The sequence below is a fragment of the Bos grunniens genome, chromosome 8 (assembly GCF_055505025.1).
Source record: "Bos grunniens cultivar Pamir isolate PY7600 chromosome 8, Bosgru_T2T1.0, whole genome shotgun sequence".
NCBI lineage: Eukaryota > Metazoa > Chordata > Mammalia > Artiodactyla > Bovidae > Bos > Bos grunniens.
Window position 1 is genome coordinate 42,938,913 of NC_141172.1, and position 16,266 is coordinate 42,955,178.

The 16,266-nt window shown below is 36.8% G+C and overlaps 1 protein-coding gene across 8 annotated transcripts in view; it reads left to right on the forward strand.

The window, feature by feature from the left end:
• The window catches only part of LOC147366982 (putative COBW domain-containing protein 7), a 52,241-nt gene extending 36,519 nt beyond the window's left edge, over nucleotides 1-15,722 (forward strand). For 3 of the 8 annotated variants that reach the window (XM_086415422.1, XM_086415424.1, XM_086415426.1), the window contains 5 exons: nucleotides 5,577-5,645; nucleotides 5,748-5,813; nucleotides 7,920-8,049; nucleotides 9,167-9,309; nucleotides 15,136-15,722. In XM_086415422.1, the coding sequence (XP_086271548.1) occupies nucleotides 5,577-5,645; nucleotides 5,748-5,813; nucleotides 7,920-8,049; nucleotides 9,167-9,273 (372 nt within the window). In that variant the 3' untranslated portion in view covers nucleotides 9,274-9,309; nucleotides 15,136-15,722. Of the gene's footprint in view, nucleotides 1-5,576; nucleotides 5,646-5,747; nucleotides 5,848-7,919; nucleotides 8,050-9,166; nucleotides 9,483-15,135 lie in introns of those variants that run through there. The other 5 variants (XM_086415421.1, XM_086415423.1, XM_086415425.1 and 2 more) reach the window with 3 other exon arrangements.
• The last annotated feature ends 544 nt before the right edge of the window (nucleotides 15,723-16,266 follow it).

The following is a 16,266-nucleotide window of genomic DNA, read 5'->3' on the forward strand; positions in this document are numbered from 1 at the left end:
CAAACCAGAGTTATTTAAAATCTTAAAATCATGCTTTCTGGCTTCTCCATTCTACATGTCAGTCAACATATTTTGATTAGTTCTTTTGATGAGAATTACTATATAAAAGTGGCCTAGAGGTTCTTTATGCAGCCTATTTTCAAGTATATTTAACTAACTGATTAAGGAAAAGTCTGGAATAGACATCCATGGCTTATTTAAATAAAAACTGACTTTGAAAAGGCAGGAAAGATGCTAGAAACAAAATGTATTTTCACTGTACCCACCTTTTTTGAAAGCAACTTGTGTATGGTGGAGCTAGGATAACTTCTTTCTTCCATTTAAACACCGTGAGAAGGGGGCCTGTGAGTGAGTAGTTCGTCTTGCATTCTCTCCTTTTGCTTGAGATTGTCACTAATTTTTTGAATCAATTTTAATAGGGCCATGATAACAGCATACTTACCTGTCTCCACTTTGGCTCATATTTATGGGGAGCTATACTACCACATTTGTGTCATTTTTCTCTGAGAAACTTTTCTTAATAGAATATTCATGACTCATTTTACAACTGAAAGTTCTTATCTTTTAGTCCTCTTCACCTGTTTTGCCTATCCCCCGACCCTTCCCTTTGGCAACCACCAGTCTGTTCTCCGGAGAAGGCAGTGGCACCCCACTCCAGTACTCTTGCCTGGAAAATCCCATGGATGGAGGAGCCTGGTAGGCTGCAGTCCATGGGGTCGCTAAGAGTCGGACATGACTAAGTAACTTCCCTTTCACTTTTCACTTTCATGCATTGGAGAAGGAAATGGCAGCCCACTCCAGTGTTCTTCCCTGGAGAATCCCAGGGACGGGGGAGCCTGGTGGCTGCCCCATGGGCTGCCGTCTCTGGGGTCGCACAGAGTCGGACATGACTGAAGTGACTTAGCAGTAGCGGTCTGTTCTCTGTTATCTATGAGTCTGCTTCTGTTTTGTTATGCATGTTTGTTTGTTTTGCTTTTTGGGTTTCTACATATAAGTGAATTCATGGTATTTATCTTTTTCTGTGTGATTTATTTTACTTAACATAATACTTGTAGGCCCATCCGTACTGTCACAAATGGCAACATTTCAGTCTTTTTATAGTTTTGTAGTATTCTGTTGTGTGTATACATACATATGTGCATGTGTACACACACACACACCCACACACACATCTTTATGCATTCATTTCTTGGTGAACACTTCTGTTTCCATATCTTAGCTATTGTAAATATATAATATTTCAATGAACATTAGGGGGCATATATCTTTTTGAATTACTGTTTTCATTTTCTTAGAAGTGGAAGTGTTGGACATGACTGGGCTACTGAACAGCAACAAATGGTAGTCCTATTTTTTTGAAGAAGCTTCATTACTGTTTTCCTTAGTGGCTGTGCTAATTTTCATTTCTGCCAATAGTGTGCATGAGAGTTCTGTTTTCCCCACATCTTCACGAACACTTATTATTTGTTGTCTTTTTGAGAATAGCCATTCTGAAAGATGTGAGGTCATATCTTATTGTGATTGATTTGCTTTTCCCTGATGCTTAGTAATGTTGAGCATCTTTTCACATGTCTGTTGGCCATCTGTGTTGTGTGTCTTCCTTGCAAAAATGTCTGTTCAGGTCTTCTGCTCATTTTTGAATCAGATTGTTTGGGTTTTTTGTGATACTGAGTTGTATGATTCTTTATGTATTTTGGATATTAATCATGTATTAGACAAATCAGTTGCAAATTGCCTTTTCATTTTATTGAAGGTTTCTTTTGCTGTGCAAAAATGTTTTAGTTTGATGTAGTTCCATTCTTTATTTTTGTTTTGGTTGCTTTTGTCTAAGGAAATAGATCCAAAAAAATATTGCCAAGACTTATGTCAAAGAGTATAGTGCCTCTGTTTTCCTTTAGGAGTTTTTTGGTTTCAGCTCTTAAATTTAATCTTCTATCCATTTCAAGTTTGTGTTATAAGAAAGTGGGCTAGTTTTATTCTTTTGCCTGTAGCTGCTCTGTTTTTCCATTGCCATTTACTGAAGAGACTATCTTTTCCATGTTGTATATTCTTGCCTCCTTTGTTGTAAATTGATTGGCCGTATGAGTGTGAATTTATTTCTGGGCTCTCTGTTCTATTCCCTTGATCTATGTGTCTCTTTTTGTACCAGTTCCGTAGAGCTTACTATAGCTTTGTAGTATAGTTTATAATCAAGAAATGGGATAGCCCAATCTTTGTCCTTCTTTCTTTTTTTAAAAAGCTCTACAGAAGATTCTGATGTACTTTCCTACTTTAGGTATATCAACATAGGGCAAAGTATAATATAATATTGCAGACCAAGGACTGTGAGATTCAGTAACATGAACAGTCTCATTTGATTTAGTGGATCTGAGGCTTCATGAAAGACAGATCTTTGTTTTGTTTTTTTTAACGTATAGTAAAGCATACATGTTTTTAGTTTGCAAGTCAATGCATCTTTATTTGTATTTGTGCATGTGTATTTGTATGTACACACGAACAGATATCTCTGTAATTCTTACTGAGATCAAGATAAAGATTTCCAAAAGTGTTAAGAGAATTTCTTTCTGCCCCTTCCCAGTCGTTAACCCTTCTTCTTCCAGAGTTATAACTGCTATTCTGATTTATACGCCAACAAGAAACCTTAAACTAGGAGGCTTTTTGGGTTTTGTGTGTTTTTGTTTTTTTTTTTCCTTTTGGACTGGAAGATATAAGGAAAAGAGCAGTCCAGATCTTTAAAAGTGGGAAAGTAACAGTGCTCCAGAAGAGCAGAAGTCCTGATGAATGCTTGGTATTAGAATTTGAGCTAAGGTATTAATTAGGCTTTGATTTGCTAGGCAAAGAGAATTCATTCTGTACTATTGGACAGTGTCCAGTAAGCTAGATTGGAGTGTGGAGTCAGGAGACCAAGCAGGAAGATACTGCAGAAGTCCAAATACCCTGTGATGAGGGCCTGATCTCTGTTATTTACAGGGAGAACAGAAATGGTAGACAGTGAGTACTGTGAAACAGGTTGGCTTGCTTGGATAGCCTTACTAACCGATGGTGAGCAGTACAGAAAGACAGTAGTGATGGGAAACAAGCCTAAATGGACAAAAGGGACCTATTACTAATAATAGAAATAGGGAAATCTAGAAGGCAGATGGATTTGGATCAAAACACCAAATGTTTAGCTGTGTGGCTGGTGGCAGGATATCACAGCAGAGGAATCACAGGAAAGAAGCTAGAGGAGTAGAAAGTGGAGAGAGAGGTTTTGCATTTAAGCACATTAGGGGGCTTAGTTTTCCAGATAAAAAAGATACGGAAGTTACCGCATGTTCAGTCAGTTCAGTCGCTCAGTCGTGTCCGAGTCTTTGCGACCCCATGAATCGCAGCGCACCAGGCCTCCCTGTCCATCACCATCTCCCGGAGTTCACTCAAGCTCACGTCCATCGAGTCAGTGATGCCATCCAGCCATCTCATCCTCTGTTGTTCCCTTCTCCTCCTGCCCCCGATCCCTCCCAGCATCAGGGTCTTTTCCAATGAGTCAACTCTTCGCATGAGGTGGCCAAAGTACTAGAGTTTCAGCGTGTTACTACATGTTAGATATTGTTTGCAAAAGAGTGGGAAACTGAGGGAGATAACCCAGTAGGTTAAAGAACAAACAGACCAAAATCCTAATATTTAAGAGTTATTCCTATTTTTATTTTAGGGACAGTACCTTATTTTGCTTTAGTCTTCTGAATTACTGCTTCAGTTTTCTCCTTCTTTCTGTGTACAGGAAAAGGAGAGTTAATTTTAGATTCAAAATAAACTGGAAAAAGTCTGAAATGGGTAATACCTAGAACATATTATGTATGTCATTAAAGTTTTATCCCTGAATGATGTTTAATGCATTTGTTTTTCATGGATTTCTTGTTCATTCTGATAAAGAGGAACTGGGTTTGAACAGGGAAAGGTAGATGAGAAAACCCAGGTGTCAATCTATGTATACTTATTAATAGAGCCAGGGGTGAACTCTTGAGTTGTGACCCTCATCTTCTGCACTGCACATTTATGGGTTTCATCTTCTTTATTGTTGTTTAATTGCTATGTCTATCTGACTCTTTTGCGACCCATGAACTGTAGCCCACCAGGCTCCTCTGTCCAGTATTCTTTCCAGGCAAGAATACTGGAGTGAATTGCTGTTTGCTTCTCCAGGGAATCTTCATGAGCCAGGGATTGAACCTGTATTGGCAGGTGGATTCTTTACCACTGAGCCACCTCATCTTCTTAGGATTTGTCTAATATGAGAAGAGTTTATTGGTACAGAAAAACATCTGGTTCTAAAATGTCTCTCTCCCTCAAGTCCCATGATGCATTGTCATAGTTTTTAAAACCTTTTTTAGAAATTTCACATTGGAGTTAATTTTATTCTTTAGAAATACCATCATATCTCTAACTTGCCAAAAGCAAAAATCGTTCCTGATACAGTATTGAGTCCTATATTGAGACATTCCCAACATTAAAAGCCAAGTTATCCAACTTGAATAAGATGCATATTAAGCATTTTTAAAGGTTAAATTACTGCTGTCTTTTGAAATTAACAAATTATGTTTCATTTGGCAATCTTTTGCTGTGTATTTTGATATGCTTTATGATTTGCTGTACATTTCTGTATGGATTTTTAGGTGTGATTTGTAATGTTAAGATATGTGTTTCTAGGCAGTTATGCAATGCTGTATATTGGTGTATTCTTTCTGTCTGTTTTAAAGCTTGGCTTGAGCATCTTATCCTCCAAGATGGGGTTTGTGCTTTTGTTGTGTTATGCTTAGCTCTTGTGTATTTTTATCATTAATTTTAAAATTTTGGGTTACTGTGGCAAATGGAGGTTTGGATTTTAATTATGTGCTCAGCTAGAGGAAATCTTAAGCTTCTGATTGCTTAGAGTGGTCAGTGAGAGATTTATCATGATCAGGAGAAAAAATAAATCTCAAAGTTAACATTCTATAAATGTTAATGTCAACCTTCTAAAACTCATTCTCATCTCTTGGAACTCTTCTTCTTTTGGAACATGTTCAGTCAGAGATAAACTGAATCTTTCAATTTGTGTTTATATTTCCCAGAGAACCTTTGCATTTGAGTTTTATTCCTGGCTCTGGGTAGTTTATTTTTTCTGAGCCTCATCCTTCCCAATTTATAAAATGGAAATCATTCTCTTTAATCCACAGTTTGTTGTCATGAGTAAATGATGAGATGAAATAAAATGACTCAGACAAACGTGCCTTATTTAGTGCATAGCTGATACACTCTTTATATTAACCTTCCCTGTAGTGCTGAGAATCTTGTGAAGAATGCATTAAACAATGAGTATCTTTTCATAAGAGTTTCTCTGTGTAAATACTAAACCATTGACTAGCTACAGAATATAGAACATGGAGTTGCTGATATCAGAAATCAACAATTATGGTGAAAAAGTTATACCTAATACAATTGTTAAGGCAACACATATGTCCATGAATGTTTCCTTACTTTTCATCTTGAAACTTGTGATTAAAAAAAAAAAAATAGATTGACATTATTATTTAAAAAATCATTATTGACTGTCTCTTGATTTACAGAGTATTATTACAGTCACATTTGAAGTACCAGGAAATGCAGAGGAAGAAAGTCTAAATGTTTATATTCAGGTGAATGCACTTTTAACTTATTAATGATTTATCAATTGTTTTGCCATGTAGCTGTTCTTCTGAGCAGTGGTTGATCTTATTAAAATATGTCACTTGATACAGGATCTTCTGTGGGAAAAGAATGTGAGGAACAGGGATGACGCCTGCATGGAGGTCATACGACTGAAGGTGTGGTACACAGTTTACGGTTTCATACTTTCGGGTAAAGTCACTGTCTTGGCTGCTACAAAAGAGCCCCATAGTTAGTCAAAAACACAAGCGCTAGGTTTAGTTCAAATAACCTTTGTGTGTTTTCATTTTTCCTTATTTCCATTTCTGAAAAGAAGCCTTGAAAGTCATTGCATAGTTGCGTAAGAGCATGGTTTATTTGCACAGCTTCACCGGGTGCTGAGCTAAACAGGCTGCATGCCTTGGAACATCCCCCCTTGCTCTCTACTCCAGGCGCTCTGAGCAGTTATCTGGCTAATGAGCTTGACTTGTTGAAATTTCCCTCCCTTTGGCATACAACTTGTGGTCAGTCAGAGAAAATGGAATGTTTTCTTGTGTTACTGTTTCTGAGAGAGCTTCATTAACAGAGGAAAGCTTACCACAGCCGAACCTTATGCTTCGTGGTGCATTTAGCAGACACTAAACATCTGATATACTGTGCAACAAAGTTATGAAGGACTAAAAGAATTCTTGCTCTATATTTGGAAATCCATTCATGTTTATCTGACTTTATTATGTCACACAGGTGTTTTTTCCAGGGAGCTGTGGGTTCTAGGCTGTGTGCTTAACCAATGAGCAGTGTTCTGTTTTCAGAAATGTGCTTAGGGTTTTATTAATGCTATTTATTATCATTACTGTTAGTAACTAGATTCTCTGGTTAGCAGCCAACTTCCTGGGGTCACTAGAGTGACAGGGAAAGTATTTAGATTTCTTTACCTCCTGTGCAGGCTCTACCTGGGTTTGGCACTGCAAAGGAACACAGGTGAATCCCAGTGTACTCCCAGATCATTCCCATGCAGAGGAACTAAGCCAGGTCTGCTGCTTCTCCGTGATTCTGTCCCCATCTGCATTCTATGATCCTAATTGAAAGATCATATTTCATTCTGTAACTGCTTTTATCCCTAGTGAGTATAGGGTGGTTACCTAGAATTAAGCAGTCATATATACCACTCTGTAGAGAGTTCAGTGGCTCATTCTGCACCATCCCAGTTTAGATCTTGTTCTTAGATATGTGACATTTTCTCTGGTTCTTCCTTTCTTTGGTTCTCCTTTTGGCCTTCCTCTCATCACAGCAACACTGGGGCATCTGAGACAACACAGCCTTTCTCTTCATAGAGTTCCTTCTCTTTGCTCTTACAAAGTATTAGTCTTGTAATAATCAGTATGTTTAAAATGTGAACTCTAGTAACAGCTGATACTTCAAAGACTTTATATAAGATTAATGCTTAGGTAATTGTTTTCAAAATGTTTATTCTTACGTATTGAAACTCAACTTTAAAAAGTAGAAAACGAAAAAAAAATAATAATAAAAATAAAAAGTAGAAAACGAAACGGCACAAGTAAAGGAAACTGGAAGAACATACACCTAAAATACATGAATATTACCAAAAATACACAGGAATTGTGAGGTGGTAATGACAGTGGTTTGTCTCTTATTATTTTTCAGTATTGTATTATTTTATAATAAATATGTATAACTAATAAATATTATTTCAGAGAAATTGTATCATTCCCATAGGAGCCAGTTTATTAGATAATTTGCTCTTTATTTCTACAAATCAATATAAAGTGGATTTTATTCAGATAAGTAACAATAGTTTTTCTTTTCCTTTATTTCATCATTATCTACTTCATTTAATGCAACTCATTCAAAAACATATTATCATCAAAATCCTTTAATGTCTCAAATTTTCCTACTAAAATGGAAATAAGTATAAAGTCCTTAAAAGTAGAATAATAGGTAGAATTTGATACCTAACATGTTTTATCATTTAGTTGTTTCAGTTTTTCATTGTGATAACACTGAATACACATCTTAATACATATATTAACTTTATCAGTAGAAATAGGGGTTTTTAAAAAAAATTATGTGGAAACATGTTTTAAAAATCGGAGGCCTTAGGAAACTTTAATGCACAAATAACTGGAATTAAGGAATTTTAACAATATGTTCTTTATGATTATGTATTTTAAAAAGAAATAGGGATAATTAATGCATTAACATTGGTGCTCAATTTCTGCTTTTAAATTCAAACTGTGGCTGATTGGCTGTTCTCCTCTGAGCAGGGGCTAGTGTCAATCAAAGACAAACCGCAACAAGTGATTGTCCAGGGTGTCCATGAGCTATATGATCTGGAGGAGACACCAGTGAACTGGGAAGACGACAGTGAGAGAACAAACCGATTGGTCCTTATTGGTAAGTAACAGTTAACTTTTTTTAATTGAAATATAGTTGATTTACAATGTTGTGTTATTTTTAGGCATACGACAAAGTAATTCAGCAAAGTAATGTGTGTGTGTATATATATATATATATGTACATACATATCTTTTTTTTTTTCAAATAGTTTTCCCTTATAGACAGTTAAATTTCTAAAGCAAAAAAAAAAAAAATTAGGGACTTCCCTGGTGGTCCAGTGGTTGACTCTGCACTCTCAAACCGTGATCAGAAAACTAGATCCCATGTGCCACAGCTAAGAGTTCCTGCACGCCACAACTAAGACCTAGTACAGCCAAATAAATGAACAAATAAATATTTTTTTAAAAAATGGAGAGAAGGATATAATGGGCTACCTAAGCAGTGTTAGCCAATCTTAACTTCTTTTGTAAATTCAGATAAGCTTGTGGTTAACGTATTTGTGCTAATTATGTGATATCATCATAAGAACTTATTAATTCCTTTGCTTTTTTTTTTAGTAGAAAGCAGAGCTGATTTACTTATTTATTTTTGATTGCACTGAGTCTTTGTTGCTACATGTGGTCTTTCTCTAGTTGTGGCAAGTAGGGGCTGCTCTGTAGTTGCGGTGCGTGGACTTCTCACTGTGGTGGCTTTTCTTGTTTTGGAATATGGGCTCTAGACGAGTGGGCTTCAGTCACTGTGGCTCACAGACTGTAGAGCACTGGCTCAGTAGTTGTGACTTGTAGGCTTAGTTGCTTTGCAGCATGTGGGATCTTGTGAAGGAGGATTGAATCTGTGTGCCCTGCATTGGCAGGCGGATTCTTAACCAGTGGATCATCAGAGAAGTCCTGCCCTTTACTCTTCAGGATCGAACCCAGGTCTACCTGCATTGCAGGCAAACGCTTTACCCTCTGAGCCACCAGGGAAGCTCAAATATTTTTAGAAAAGTGATTAATCCAAATGTCAGCTTGGTTTTCAGGGACTTAATTAGAAAGTTAAGGAAGGACTCACTAATTACTATTGTTTTCATAAATTTCTCAAGATTATCAAGCATTTAATGGTCTAGACTTGATAGGTAAACTGTGTCATTTTAATAAGCATAATATAATCATACCATATTTTGTTCTGTTTACAGGCAGGAATTTAGATAAGGATATTCTTAAACAACTATTTATAGCTACTGTGACTGAAACAGAAAAGCGATGGACAACACATTTCCAAGAAGATCAAGTTTGTCCATAACACTAGAAGTATCGCCAAAAGGACTGGATGATAAAAGTGAGAATAAGTTTCTTGTTGGATGTACTTCAAGCATCTATTTTTTGCATTACTTTTCTTATGAATTACAGTGTATCCTTTAAAATAGTATTTATTTTATAGACTACATAAATACAGTAAATCAATAATATAAAACCCTTGGCATTCATTCAATAAAATGTAATTTCCTATGACTGTTTTTTTGTAGACAGATGATTTGCAAACTTATTTTGGAGTTTACATATGCTGAAATTCTCATCCATGAAAATTTTAATAATAATAGTGGTATCATGTTGATATATGCCAGAAACCAACACAATACTGTAATGCAATCATCCTCCAATTAAAAATAATTTTTTTAATGGTAAAACTTATTTCAACATTATCATTTTCCCTTAGAACTTCAGCTGATTGCTTGGATGTAATTTTATTGATAATAGCAAAAATTTTTAAAAATAAATATGTCACTGTTTTATTAAGGGAAATAAGAGCTTTATTATGGTAGAGACTTGTAAGAAATTACTTGTAATTTCTGAGTCAAAGAAATTATTTGAGACTCTCTCTTATTCTTAGAGTCAGATTCTAAGCCTTACTGGTAGTCACTGTAATGGAAATTCAGCCATTCACTTTGAAATATATTTCAAAGATTTCAATTATAGAACTTTTAATTTTAGAGTTGATTTTACTGCTGGTATTAAATCCATCTTGGGTTTTTTGAACTTCTTTATTTTTCAATGTAAACTAAAAAGTGACAGGGTACTTTAAATATAATTACAGAAAACTTCTGATAATTTAACAGTCTTTATATAAATAGTAGGTGTATAAGTAAGTATATATTGGATTACTTTTCTCCTATTCCTTCTGAAGGCCAGGTCAGCATAACTATATTCAGATAGTAAGAGAAAGGCATGAGGTGAGATTTAAAGAAGAGTTAATAGTTGTTAAATATCAGAAGACTGTCAAAATGACTGAGCATATGCATACCTGTTTCAGAACTTTTTGATAATCTTAGTATCACAAAGATCTTTCCTATGTTTTCTTTTAGGAACTTAATAATTTTAGCTCTTCACATTTAGTACCACAATCCATCTCAAGTTAATTATTCTATTGTTATGTCTTGAAAACTCTTTTCCCCTTTGAATAAGCTTTTTGCACCTTTGCTAAAAATCACCTGTCTGTACGTGTGTGTGTGTGTGTTTCCGTGGACATTATTTTGATTCATTGTCTTTTTTTTCCCCATTGCACCAAAGGGATGTAGAATTTATTTAAGTTAATACTTGAGTTCAAACATGTTATGAATTAACAAATTCATTGAGAGGAGGAACAAAGAGAAACATTTTAGGAAACATTCAAAAGAGAAAGAAGATGAAACTGAGTTATTCCATAACTACTACCATATATGACATGAAGGTTCAGGAAACGTACAATGAAGTTCTCAAAATGTAAAGCAATTATGTTCTAATTAAAAATAAATTTTAAAAATCACAATGAGACTTCCATGGTGCTCCAGTGGTTAGGAATCTGCCTGCCCATGCAGGGAACCTGGGTTCAGTTCCTGGTCTAGGAAGATTCTACATGCCCTGGGCAGCTGGGCCCATGCACCATAGTTACTGAACCCATATGCCACTGCTGAAGCCTGTGGGCTCTAAGAGCCTGTGCTCCGCAACAAGAGAAGCCACCACAATAAGCCACCCCAACTCACTGCAACTAGAGAAAGCCTGCATACATCAATGAAGACCCAGCATAGCCAAAAATAAATAAATAAAAAAATTTTTTAAATCAGAATGATGTTCTGAAATGCTGAAGAATAAAAATTAAAAAAATTATTAAGCTTGTTAGAAAATATGAGAAAAAGAAGGTATGTTATTTTATTGAGAATATATTTCAAACACCTTGAATCATTGTCTTTTTTTTTTATTTTTATGGTACACTGTCCTGGTAACTTTAGCCTTAGAGTAAGTCTATTTCTGCTTTATTGACTATGCCAAAGCCTTTCACTCTGTGCATCACAATAAACTGTGGAAAATTCTAAAAGAGATGGGAATACCAGACTACCTGACCTGCCTCTTGAGAAACCTGTATGCAGGTCAAGAAGCAACAGTTAGAACTGGACATAGAACAACAGACTGGTTCCAGATAGGAAAAGGAGCACATCAAGGCTGTATATTGTCACCCTGCTTATTGGCAACCCACTCCAGTACTCTTGCCTGGCAAATCCCATGGACGGAGGAGCCTGGTAGGCTGCAGTCCATGGGGTCGCTAGGAGTCGGACATGACTGGGCGACTTCACTTCCACTTTTCACTTTCATACATTGGAGAAGGAAATGGCAACCCACTCCAGTGTTCTTGCCTGGAGAATCCCAGGGACAGGGGAGCCTGGTGGGCTGCCGTCTATGGGGTCGCACAGAGTCGGACACGACTGAAGCGACTTAGCAGCAGCAGCAGCAGCAGAAGAGTACACCATGAGAAATGCTGGGCTGGAAGAAGCACAAGCTGGAATCAAGATTGCCAGGAGAAATATAAATAATCTCAGATATGCAGATGACACCACCCTTATGGCAGAAAGTGAAGAGGAACTAAAAAACTTCTTGATGAAGGTGAAAGAGGAGAGTGAAAAAAATGGCTTAAAGCTCAACATTCAGAAAAGGAAGATCATGGCATCTGGTCCCATCACTTCATGGGAAGTAGATGGGGAAACAGTGTCAGACTTTATTTTTGGGGGCTCCAAAATCACTGTAGATGGTGATTGCAGCCATGAAATTAAAAGATGCTTACTCCTTGGAAGGAAAGTTATGACCAACCTGATAGCATATTCAAAAGCAGAGATATTACTTTGCCAACAAAGGTCCATCTAGTCAAGGTATGGTTTTTCCAGTAGTCATGTATGGATGTGAGAGTTGGACTTTGAAGAAAGCTGAGCACCGAAGAATTGATGCTTTTGAATTGTGGTGTTGGAGAAGACTCTTGAGAGTTCCTTGGACTGCAAGGAGGTCCAACCAGTCCATCCTAAAGGAGATCAGTCCTGGGTGTTCATTGGAAGGACTAATGCTGAAGCTGAAACTCTAGTACTTAGGCCACCTCATGCGAAGAATTGACTCATTGGAAAAGACCTTGATGCTGGGAGGGATTGGGGGCAGGAGTAGAAGGGGACGACAGAGGATGATATAGCTGGATGGCATCACTGACTCGATGGACATCAGTTTGGGTAAACTCCGGGAGTTGGACAGGGAGGCCTGGTGGTGCTGTGATTCATGGGGTCGCAAAGAGTCAGACACAACTGAGCAACTGAACTGAAATTGTGAAATTAGGTAGTGTAAATAATCTAAGCTTGTTCTTTTTTTTTTTTTTTTTCCAGAGTTGTTATAGCTATTTTAGATATTTTTGTTTTCAATATAAGTTTTGTCATTAACTTGTCAGTTTCTTCAAAAAGCCTGGTAGGATTTTAACTGGGATTGCGTTTCTATAGTATAATTCGGGAGAATTGTCATATTTTTTAAAAAAATTATTTCTTAAATTGAGGTGAAATTCGCCTTTCACATTGTATTAGGTTCGTGCATACATTGTATTTTCACTTCTGTATACACTGCAGTGTGCTCACCACCAGAAATTTGATTTCCATCCTTCCCCATACAGCTGATCCCCTTCGCCTCTGGTAACCATTGCTCTGCTGTTTGCATCCATGTGTTCATTTTGTTTGGTTTGTTTCGCTCGTTTATTTATTATGTCTGTTTTTTATATTCCACATATGAGTGAAATCCTACAGTGTTTGTCTTTCTGTAACTTATTTCACTTAGCATAGTACCCTCAAGATTCATCCAGGTTGCCAGAGGTGGCTTTTAAGTTGAGAATAGAGTTAAAAGGAGTCATTCATGCAAAGTCAGGGAGCAGTTTCTACACAGAGGGAGCAAGTAGTAGAGACAGCCTTTATGTGGGAACCAGTGTAGCATGCTGGAAAACCATGAAGAAGTTGAGGGTGGTGAAAGGTTAGAAAGCCAGGTATGAGATGGGTATGGGATGGGATTGGAGTTGTAAGCCAGGGCCAGGCCTTTTGCTTCTGCGAAAAAGATTTGGTGTAAAGAGGAAAACATTTGGATTATTCTGAAAGCCCTGGGAAGTGGCTGATGGGTTTTGAGCTGGACAAGTGATGTGGTTGATTGCTGTGGTAAATGAACTAATAGTTTCCTGTTTTTGACATTGAAAACAGTGCTGCAGTGAACATTATGTGTGCCTCTTTGTTTTTATGTGACAGTGTTTCTCTGGAAGAGATGCGTAAGAGTGGAATCACTGGCTTCCAGGATATGCACATTTAAAGTTCTTAATAGATACTGATAGATAAATTGCCTTCCCAACTGGCTATACCTTTCTGCTGTGATACAGGTGTATATGAAAGTACCCATTTTTCCAAACCTAACACATTTTAACCTTTGCCTTTCTGGATGGACTGACATCTTACTGTTTTAATTTAATTTTTTTTTACTGTATTTTTATGTTATTTATATGTTATTTTAAATACATTGTTCTGTTCTTTGTTCTTATTTTTCCCAAAGTGAAATTTTTCATTCATCAGAGACATTACCAGTTTAACCTGTGCTTCAGAGGGCTTTGGAGCCGTCAGTCTATATCTTCAAGAGGCTTTATTTTTATAATGGAAATCTAACTAACAAATTAATAACATGGGCCGCTATTCTGCTACCCATAGAAAATGTTCAGGGTATTATGATTTCAGGGTAATGATAATCATGATTTAGGCATAGCTCATTTGTAACTTTATAGTTTACTGAGTAATATAGGATAAATTACCAAATCTCTCGGAGCCCTTGCTCCCTTATTCATAAAATGGAGATAAAATGCAAATCTCTCTGAATTGTTCCAGGGATTATATTTAAAGCACTCTGAATATAGAGTTTCAGTAAATGTGAATTCTCCTTTTCCAGCAAGATTTGATAAATATTCAAGGTTCTGCACAACTTCTTAAAACAAATGGTTCTTTCCTAGGCCTTTTCCAGCTTTTAGTGAAAGGGCAAGAACATGGGTACTGAATTTAAGATAGCTGGAGGAAGAGTCATTCCAGAGGTGAGGGAAGACCAGGGATTGAAAGGGTCTCTAATTCCTAGATTATGAAGTTTGAAGGGAATTACCAGCAAAATAAAGCTAAAAGGCTTTTAAACATCTGTGGGCTTGGTTGCTGGCTACAAATTGAATAAATATCTCCTTTGGATTAGTAGTATAGGTGGAAACCTGTACTTTTAGATTTCTTTGAAAGGCCTTTCCCAGTTCTAGGAATGCCATACAATGTGGAGGTGATGTTGAAAGAAGTGAATTCTGTCTTTGAATGTCTAGCAGCTTGGCCTACTGTGATGAGAAAGGAGAACAAGATTTGTTTTTTCTCAGAATGTCCTAATATTAGAATCAACCGTAACTTTCAATAACCAAATTGCCTTTAATTTTCATAGTGAAATAGAGAGAAATTAGATATCTGTCTTTTCTGTATTGTAGTTTAGAAAGGTTGGTTTTTCAAAGTAGGATGGATGGTGTTTGTGAAGCCCTGATAGATTTGTTCAGGAAAAAAGCCTATTCAGTGTTAAGAAAAAAGCCTATTCAGTGTTAGGAAAGAAGTAATCTGCCACTATGCAATGGGTCCCGTGTTAAATGTTGCAGTGTTTCATGAGCACAAAGTGAGGCAACACTAAAGAATCGGATGGGACAAAGAGTCACCTCGCCCATGTTTTTTTTTTCCCTTCAAGAATTACTTGCCATAATAAACTTGATTTCTGTTTCCAAAGAACTCAGTTATTTTCCTTTCATTGATACAGCTCTTTATTTTTTACATTGATGTATTTTGTATAGGCTTCCTAGGTGGTTCAGTGGTAAAGAATCCACCTGTGGAGGAGACATGGAGGTGATATTGAAAGAAGTGAATCCGCAATGCAGGAGACATGGGTTCAGTCTCTGGGTTAAGAAGATCCCCGAAGGAGGAAATGGCTTCCCCACTCTAGTGGGATTGCCTGAGAAATCCCGTGGACAGAGGAATCTGGCGGGCTACAATCCACTGGGTCACAAAGAGCCACTGACACAACTGAACAACTAAACAACATTATTTTGTACATCAATTTTATTTAGATATAATTCACAGAAAACTTACCCTTTGAAGTATACAATTCTTGGCTTTAGTATATTCCCAGGTAAAGGAGAAACCATTACAACTATCTAGTTCCAGAACATTTTCATAGCTCTCAGACTATGTATCTGTTAGCAGTTACTCTCCATTTCCCCTGCCCCTATTTCCCAGCAACCACTCATCTACTTTCTGTCCCAATAGGTTTGCCCATTCAGACTCCTTTCACTTACCATAATGTTTTCAAGGTTCATCCATGTTGTAGCATGGATCAACATTTTGTTTCTTTTTATTGCTGAATAAAATTCTATAGACCACATTTTGTTCTACTCATCAGTTGATGGACATTTGAGTTTCTATTTTTTGGCTGCTAGTCCCCTTTCCTCATGTTTACTTTTTGAATAAACTATAATTTTCTGAACAACTTTAGATTTACAGAAAAATTGAGCAGAGCAAAGAGTAGAAGGGAATGCCCATATCTACCCCCCACCCCTTATACTCACACAGTTAACAGCTGGCAGTAGTATGGTACATTTCTTACAATTAGTGAACCAATATTGTTACATTATTATTAACCAAAGTCCAAAAAAAAAAAATGACAGAATGATCTCTGTTCGTTTCCAAGGCTAACCATTCAATATCGCAGTAATCCGTCTATGCTCCAACCAGTAATGCTGAAGAAGCTGAATTTGAACAGTTCTGTGAAGACCTACAAGACCTTCTAAAACTAACACCCAAAAAAGATGTCCTTTTCATTATAGGGGACTGGAATGCAAAAGTAGGAAGTCCAGAGATACCTGGAGTAACAGGCAAATTTGGCCTTGGAGTACAAAATGAAGCAGGGCAAAGGTTAACAGAGTTTT